General features: G+C 37.0%; 1 protein-coding gene across 1 annotated transcript; it reads right to left on the reverse strand.

The window, feature by feature from the left end:
- Nucleotides 1–816: 816 nt before the first annotated feature.
- LOC122058715 (cyclin-dependent protein kinase inhibitor SMR2-like) lies at nucleotides 817–1,643 on the reverse strand. The gene has a single exon (XM_042621386.1). It carries the CDS (start codon nucleotides 1,506–1,508, stop codon nucleotides 1,062–1,064), a length of 447 nt encoding a protein of 148 aa, XP_042477320.1. The 5' UTR covers nucleotides 1,509–1,643; the 3' UTR covers nucleotides 817–1,061.
- Between the last annotated feature and the right edge of the window lie 7,265 nt (nucleotides 1,644–8,908).

Genomic DNA, 8,908 nt, shown 5'->3' on the forward strand with positions numbered 1-8,908 from the left:
TGCGATAATAAGCAGCAGTAGCAGCAGCAGAGTCTCAGATACTGGCTCCACCATATCTAAACAGGATTACCTTTTTACCTTTAGTTCACCCAGACCAAACTTGCATACACAGGGTCCCGCCTTATCTACTAGAGACAAATGGGTCATCTTCCTCGATAAATTTATAGAGTTGTAAAAAATTATCTATCTTTTTGGGCTCTCATGATACACAGTAAATCTTTATGTTCTTTGTTTAACTAGTAATTAGAAAACGAGTTCTAAGGAGTCCTCTAGATGATAAAAAGAGAACTTGATCCATGCAGTTGCGGGATCAGTATGAATTCATAAGAATCGATCAGCCTGATACCTATAATTTAAAAAAAAATAATAATAATAATAAATAATAAAATAGAAGAAGAGAAGATGGCACGTCCAAGACAGAGTAGCATCTCTATGATGTTTATTCATTAATAAACACAACTCTGATCTCAATCATCTTTGAAATAGATTGAAATATTAAAAACTAAACATAAAATAGAAATTAAAATGGTGAGGATCCCAAAGCCGTGTCAATCACTCAATATTGAAAATGTCAAAACTATATGGAATCAAATTAAGAAATTAATGCTCTCTCTATCATTTTCCCTTCAAATTAATGAAGACAAACCAACCCTCTTCCTCTTCATCTTCTCTGCAATTTCATCCAATTCTCCTTTCTTTCTCCTCCAACCCATCTCTATCCATCTCCAATATATAAGAAAATAATAATTAATTAAAAAAAAATTTACAAGTAACTGCACTGCATGAACCATAATATTAATGGATGCATTTCCAATAAAGTAATACAGTAAATTTTATAATAATTAAAAACTTGGGTGCAGATCCCGATTGGATCCCGAACTCGGAGGATCAGGAGAATGAGTGAAACCAAATCTGAATTGAAGTAAGAGAGCCGCCCGAATTCTGTCTAATTCTACATACAACAATCGAAAAAAAATACTCATTAATGGTGGCTGTCGATCCATCTCCGACGAACACAGTTGAGAATAATTAATTACAGAGAAGCTTCACTTCATCATCAATCACTCAGACTTGCTGTTCTTCCTGGATTTGGATTTGGAATTGGAACAGCATCTCTTCTTGATATTGAAACTGGAAGATGATCTGAAAAAAGATTCAACTTCGTCGCGACCCACGATTTCGAAGAAGTACAATTCATCTGATAATTTCCTCTTACAAGACGCCACCTTTCTTTGTTTCTTTGGTGCAGGTGGGCAGCTTCGCATCACCGGTATCTTGTGATCTTCCGACGTCGGCGTTCGACATTCTTCTTCTTCTTCTTTTTCTTCTTCAATAACATCACCACCCCGGCCATCTCTGTGATTCACAGAATTCTCAATTGCTTCATTAGGCGAAGGTTGTTGTGTTTCCACCTCCTCAACGGCGGCAGCGGCAGCAGCAGCGGCGGTGGAAATAGGCCGTAGACGGATCTCCGGCAAACTATGCTGCAATTCAAGATCTGTAGACATGACTAACTTATCAAAGAGAGAACCCAAGTCAAGGAGAGAAGTGAGGAGAGGGATTATGTGTCCTCTATATGAAGCTAATGAGTCTAGAGGCGTGCGGGAGAAGGTACTTAGAGAGAGAGAGAGAGAGAGAGGTTGTTGGGGTTCTCTATTTATTTAACTATAAGCAATGTACACAACTACACATGATCTAAGCACAAAAGGTACAAGCAATGTATGCATATAGAGAGAGAGAGAGAGGTATATTCTGATAATAATTATGGGATGTCTCTTAATTCAATTCCAACCAATATGGTTCAGTAGTAGTGGGTTCTTTTTCTCACTTCTATCTCAAGTTTCTTAAATTTTAGTCCAGATTCGACTTAGGACCACTCTTAACCTTATATGTATAATCAGTTTCATGTGACTTTTCTCTCTTATACTACTTTTCTAGAATTGGGTATGGGTGAGCATGTGAAGTGGAATGTAGCTCTTCCTTTGGTTTGATTTTAAAGGATGGGAGAGAAGCCAATCCATGAATGAAGATGAAGGATATCTTCATCCACCATATATACATATTAATAGCTTTTTAACCTCTTATGTACACATCACAATTCGCTGTACCCTTCTGTCTCTATCTCCCTCCATATGGATCTTCATAACGACAATGTGCATAGGATACCCTGATGGGAGTTAGAGATGGGGCTTTGAATAGTCTAGCCTACCTAATTAGTAATTACTATAAAAATGGTGTTGAGGTGGGTAATGGGTTGGGTTGAGATGGGTTACCGACTACATTAGAGTGGGGGCGATTCTATGATTTATGTGATGCATCTTTGCACGTGAATTTCTTGACCAACCGTGATTTGTTTCGTTTTTGTTAGAACATGACATGGATGATCTAGAAGAGAGGCCTAGAGTGAACTCTGAGGGAGAATTCTATGATGCTTAAGTTAGATCCGAGCAATAGTAATAAGATGAGATGGATAAAAAAATACAAAAGAGCAAAAGGTGGAGATGGGGCTTTTGAATAGTCTAGCCAACTTAATTAGTAATTATTAGAAAATATTGGGGTGAGGTGGGTAATGGGTTTGGTTGGGTTGAGTTGGGTTAGTGACTAGATTAGAGTAGTGAGGGGAGATTCTATGATTGATGTGATGCATCTTTTGCACTTGAATTTCTTAGCCAACCGTCCTTTGCTTGGTTTTTGTTACCACTAAAATCTGATTTGTAATGACATACATGGATGATATATACACCAAAAACTGAAGAAGATAGGCCTAGAGAGTTGGGGTATGATGTCTTGTATTTCGTCATAGTTTAATCCAATAAGTGTTGGTGCGGGTCATGAGGTTGTAAGGGTGCAAGTGTCCCCCTCTCTAATTTTTTATATGGGACTCGGTTACTAAAGACAATTTTGTACTTTTCGGTATTAGGATTTTTTTGTTATATATTTGTAGCAATGTTCTCTTTCTCTGTAACAAATCTAAGAGAGGTGAGAGGACGAACGTTGTAATCATATTTTCCATTGATAGTGAAGCAGGGATCTCATCTCACTGATTCTTTTCTACATTGTTTTAAGATTGCATTTCTACATAGAGAGAACTCTCAAGAGAATTCTCCAATGCTTAAATCAAATCCGAACAACAACAGTAAAATGAGACAAGTAAAAAAAGAGCAATATATAGAGATGAAGCTCTGAAATAAGGGTGTCAATTTCTACAGTAAGTGTTTTTTGTAATTTATCATCACATATTTACATACTAAGACAATTTTGGAGTTAGAATGCCACATCATTTGAACCGATTATAGCCTTTGGCCCATCACAGTCATGGTTGAAAAATGAAACCATTTTTATAATTGAATTAAAATCAAGGTAAGAAATCGTTTTAAAACTGCATATTATAACTGATTTGGAAATGAAACCAAACCAAGCCGAATTAAATCGACTTGAATATCTAAATACGAAACCAAATCAGTTTTCGATTCGATTTTGATCCACCTTATCATCAATAAGAATCAAACTAATATCAAACTAAATAACTAGAACCGAGCTGATTGACACCCTTACTTTTGAATAGTCTAGCCGACTTAATTAGTAATTACCAGAAAATTGGGTGAGGTGGCTAATGGATTTGGTTGGATTGAGCTGGGTTAGCCACTAGATCAGGGTTGGGGAGATTCTATGACTGATGTGATGCATCTTTGCACGTGAATCGCCTGGCCAACCGTCATCTGCTTGGTTTTCACCGCCAATGGGGAAAAGAGAAGATCTTTATATTATATTATGGCTTTGTTTACTAGGAGGCTAAAGTGGGAGCTCTCTTGGCTTCTTTTGGTTCCTTCCTTGAGGCGTTATGTGTTCAACCGTACTAACAATATAACATTCTCTTAAAAAACGGAGACTTCATTCATCTTCTTCTCCTTCTCTCATGCTCACTTTATTCCATATGTCTTAAGGACTGGAACAGTTCTTTATTTCTCTCATTTTTTTTATTTATATTTTCTACCGTTTTACAAGTTCCACCTCTTATACGTTATCTGTTAAAGCATTAATGGAAGTAATTAAGGGTCTTAAGGGGGGAGGAAGAGTTCATAACACGCCTCTTTCATTCAGGGCCCTTTGTTTCCCTTTCATATAAGAGGAGAAAGTCATTAAAGACAAGGCAGCTAAAGTGGGTGTTTATTCTTATTCCTTATTATTTTTCTTTGACAGAGATCCCTATATGGAGGAAGAAGAAGATGGGGAAAGCCAGATTTCACTTCATCAAAGATAGCTAATCATATTCCATATATCTCTCCTCTTGAAAGAGTTTTGAGTAATTAATAAACATGAGAGAGAGAGAGAGAGAGAGAGAGAGAGAGAGAGAGAGAGAGAGAGGAAGAGAGGGGCTTTTTTTTTTTTTTTTGTGGGTTGATTGAAGAGACTTTCAGGTGTGGAGATCTATGGGATGATATGTCCTAATTGGGTTAGGAATAGAATAGAAGTTGAGGGTATTGGTTGGTGTTCAAGCTTGGAATCCTTATTGATCATTTGTGAGTTTAGATAATGATAGTTGGGGTGATGAGTCCAGATTCCACAATCTAGACTGCTTTGGGTTTGGCCTTCAACGGCTCTGCTTTTGCTTCATATGATCTTTTCAGTGATTAGGTCAGCTCCAGTGGCTCAATCTACCATGTGGTGGATCAGGTGAGCGCTTCTTTGTTTTTTTTTTTTTTTTTTTTTTTTTTTTTTTTTTTGATAAACAGGTGAGGGTCTGGACTTAGGTGCGACCGCCCAATAAGTATTGGACAGTAGGGAGGTCTTGGGTTGCATGTCTATGTATTAGAGTGCATGTCCAAATCCTTCCAACCATTAGATACCCAACGGTTATAGAGGATCTAAATCAGTGAATTCTAGATTTTCATTTTAAGTAAGGCCCCAACTTTTTTACTTAACCTCTATGAATCAATTTGGCATTTTAGGGCTGATTTGATATGATTTCAAGCACAGCACACAATTAGCGTGGTTGGAGTAAATAATAATAAGATTTGACATGTGGGCAATCTAGAGGATTCCCAAATCACAAATTATTTTGATTTTTGACAAAGCTATTTTCCTTGGGGCTCTTCCTTGGGGCTCTTTGAAGTTCAATACAGTGAAAATTTTCCCAATAATTATAACTAAAAATGAATAAATAAGATATGTGAATTGAAAATGTTCGTCCAAAAAAAAAAGAAAAGAAAAAATGTTATGTGACTAGTAGGGTTTAAGGAATCGAGATCCGATTGACTGGCCCATATTGGCATTAGTCGATGCCAATGCCAATATCTATACCTAGCCAATATCGGATCGATGGATAGAAGGTAAAAATATAGTTCTATATTGGTATCTATGGCAAAAAATCTAATACGACCGATACCAACCAACTCACATTGAAACGTTTCAGATGCAATATTAATTTCGAAAATGGTCGATACTCGCATCAAAACCAAAACCCTAGACACAAGGGTCTACTATGCACATTTTCGTTCTGGCCTTTTACATAGACATTCTACTAATGTTCCTAGGTACCCATCCACTACTAAAGAGGAAGACCTCAAGCAGGCAAGGAGATAGCATAGATTAGATGGAAGAGATAGCGTAGCATAAGAAGATTGGTGTGAGACAATGGATGTCAATGGGGATGACCGAACGTCAGGCCCTATGAATCCAAACACCCCAAAGCGTCTTTTCTACCATGTAGACAAATGATGTGTCTATCTCAACAATTGAATACAAAGGGTATTGTCTAAATTGGCCACATTTCAAATTTATAGTCTAACTCAATCAAACGACAATGTTTTCTATCTGGGAGCATAGGGGTCTATTTTCTTCTCAAATTCAAATCCTCTCCAACAGCTGAGACACCTAATGTAGCATCTCACAGGTAGGAGGACCTGGTCACACACCCCAACAAATAGGCATGCACCCCCCTCAAGTCCTCCTAGTCATTAAATGCAAGTTGGGTGAAATGTCTCAACGATTAGAGAGAATCTAAATCCTCTCTCCTCCCCTCTCCTAAAATGACCATTCTACCCATGGGACAATGCTTGGGTGTTTCTCATAGGCTACACTCTTAGATTAAAAAATATTCTCCTTCCAATCAAATACCCCTTCATATATAGACATGCATCCCATATATGTTCATGTATATGCACCAATACTCTTTTATAAGGAATAGAGATATGTTTTCAGACATAGTGTGGTGACTTGGGTATTAGAGTGTTCTTTCATGGATCAAAAAGTAATAGAACTTAACAATTCTAGGCCCCCTTCTGTGCAAGTCACCGATAGTTCTCTAGGTTAATCTTTAGAAGGTTCTTAGGGAAACATCCTCCGAAAGAAAAAGGTTTTGTGATATAAAGCCTATAGCAAGACAAAACAGCTGCAGGCCTGTTGCCTTTTGCCTTCCCTATATTATATGCAAACTTGAATTGGATACATGGATTTGGGGACAGACCAATCCGATATCGATTCGTATCGGATTGGATTGCCCTTAGTTTTTCTAAAAAGTATATTTTTTTACTGTTTCATCCCTGAAACGATACAAGTAATTGATCCAGATCGGTCAAGAATCAAGACAGGTCTCAGTTGATACCAATATAATATGACCGATACGATACTAATACATGAAACCATGACTGAATATAAAAGAAATCCCCTCTTAAATTCCCGATTTCATCCCAATTCCATCTGCCCTCCTTAGGCTATGTTTGAAAGTCAAAAAGAAAAAATAAAATAAAATAATATTAATATTAATAAATTAAAGGCAATGTGGCCCTGTATCAAGACACAAGGGAGGGTGAATGACCATCCTACCCCACATAAAAACTAAAAATTTCATTGTTATTGATGCTTCCATGTGTGTTTTTATGAATCCCTATGTTAGTGTAAAGGCCACGTTGTCTTTTACAAATTAAGGAGAAAAGACAAATCAATCATTACTATATCATGACTTTTGAATTTTGAATTTATTTAATTTCATTGCTAGAGTTTTAGTATAAGCTCACTTTAAACAAATGATTGTTAGATGATTGGCGTTTAACCATAGCCGATTGAATATATATATATATATATATATATATAGGTTTCCAAGAGATCATGAGTTTGATTCTCTTATCTTCACCTTATGCCTTAGATATCTCTTTCCCTCTTCCTCCTCCTCCTTCGGTCTTCTAAACACTTCCTCCCCTCTCAGAATCTGGATCGAACTAAGCCTATACCAATTCGATTCGATCCGAGCCCTCAATCCATGCAGTCCAGAATCCACATCTCGTAAGAACTTGTACTATTGGCGGTTGGCACAGCTAATCCATCTGTCGTGTTGTGTCCGCAGTGCACGCATACAAGGGTGGGTGGTGGGTCACATTGTGTCAGGGAATCTAGGCAGTTACAAAGACCCCACACAACTCCTGTCTTTGGCACCATATGATGTGATACGCTAAATATGTGAATGGTATAAATTAAGATATGGTATGCGTTTGGGCTGGAAATTGGGTTGACGGAAGAAGGGTCACTATATGGGTTGGCATAGCCTGCCTGGCTTGGGCTGGCTTTGGCTCATTATCCTATTAATGGGTTGGGTTAATCTTTGAAGAACCAATTTATAAGAGCCTGATATTTAATTCACAAATGACATGAACTATGCCTAGTCATACCACACATGGATTCATTCATAATTAGTTTTTTGAAATCAAAGTTTCAAAACTCAGGATCGATGTCTCAATCGATATCAATCTAGATAATGAGTGAATCAGTATCGAATAAGTCAAGACTTAGGATCCATCTTGATCAATATCAATTCAATTTTGACAATTTCAACCGATCTGATCTGATTTTTAAAACTATGTTCTCCATCAAACCATAACATAAGGAGTTTTCATTTTCAAAGGGCTTAATAGTTAATTTAGATGGCGAGCTTAGTTGGACCCACATTTTGTGGGCCTATTGTATTTGGCCATCACATCACATTCAATTTCAGTTATTAAGTTAGTTAAAAGTCAACTTATTGACAATATCTAAACCATATTCGGAAAGGCACATGACACAAGCACAACACATGGTGAGTGTGGTTGGAGTGAACCATAAGATTTGACATGGTGAGCGTGGCAAGTAGTTGAAGTGAACCATAAGTTTTGACATGTGAATAATCTAGAGAACTTTCAAATCATATAGATTTTCCTTTTCCTTTGGTAAAATTCCACGTATTATATTTTTTATAAACTTTTTCTTCCCTGATGGACTGTCCAAAGTTCCATAGTGCAAATTTGCCAAGAATTATAAGAATTGTTAGTATTCATTAAAAAAAGGGATTAAAAAATGGGAAGGGGAAGAACCACGCTGCCCTAGCATTAGGGGGTCAATGAGAAGATACACATGGGTATTAAAGGGAGGTGGGGGCATCATGTTGCAGCTCTTTATGTTTAGAAATAGGTTTCCCACAACCACAAAGATTTCATTTCTCTCAAAAAAAAAATCTTGTTAGTGGCACAAGTAAGGTTAAGAATTGGTATGGATCCCCAGATTAATATTCATATTGGCCTATGTCAATAACTATACTTGGCTAGTACCAGATTGGTGGATAGAGGGTAAAATGGTAAGAATATAGTACCGTATTGATTCCAATATGGTCACGTATTAGACATAGTATATATTGATATCAAAATTAGCCGATTCATGTATACGAACTAATTAAAACCTTAGTCATGAGGGTTTGTTATTTATCCAAGAGCCACAATTAATGCATCTTTTCTACCATGTACACAAATGATGTGTCATTTCTTACTATATATTGAATAAAGAGGACAACGTCTAGATTAGCCACATATAAATTTTTAAAGTCTAATTCAATCAAAGACAATGTTCTCTATCTAGGAGTACACCCTACACTCCCAAATCCCTG

The sequence above is a fragment of the Macadamia integrifolia genome, chromosome 2 (assembly GCF_013358625.1).
Source record: "Macadamia integrifolia cultivar HAES 741 chromosome 2, SCU_Mint_v3, whole genome shotgun sequence".
Lineage (NCBI taxonomy): Eukaryota > Viridiplantae > Streptophyta > Magnoliopsida > Proteales > Proteaceae > Macadamia > Macadamia integrifolia.

Excerpts from the sequence above, each read along its gene's own strand:
- LOC122058715 (XM_042621386.1), bottom strand. The coding sequence starts at position 1,508 with ATGTCTACAGATCTTGAATTGCAGCATAGTTTGCCGGAGATCCGTCTA.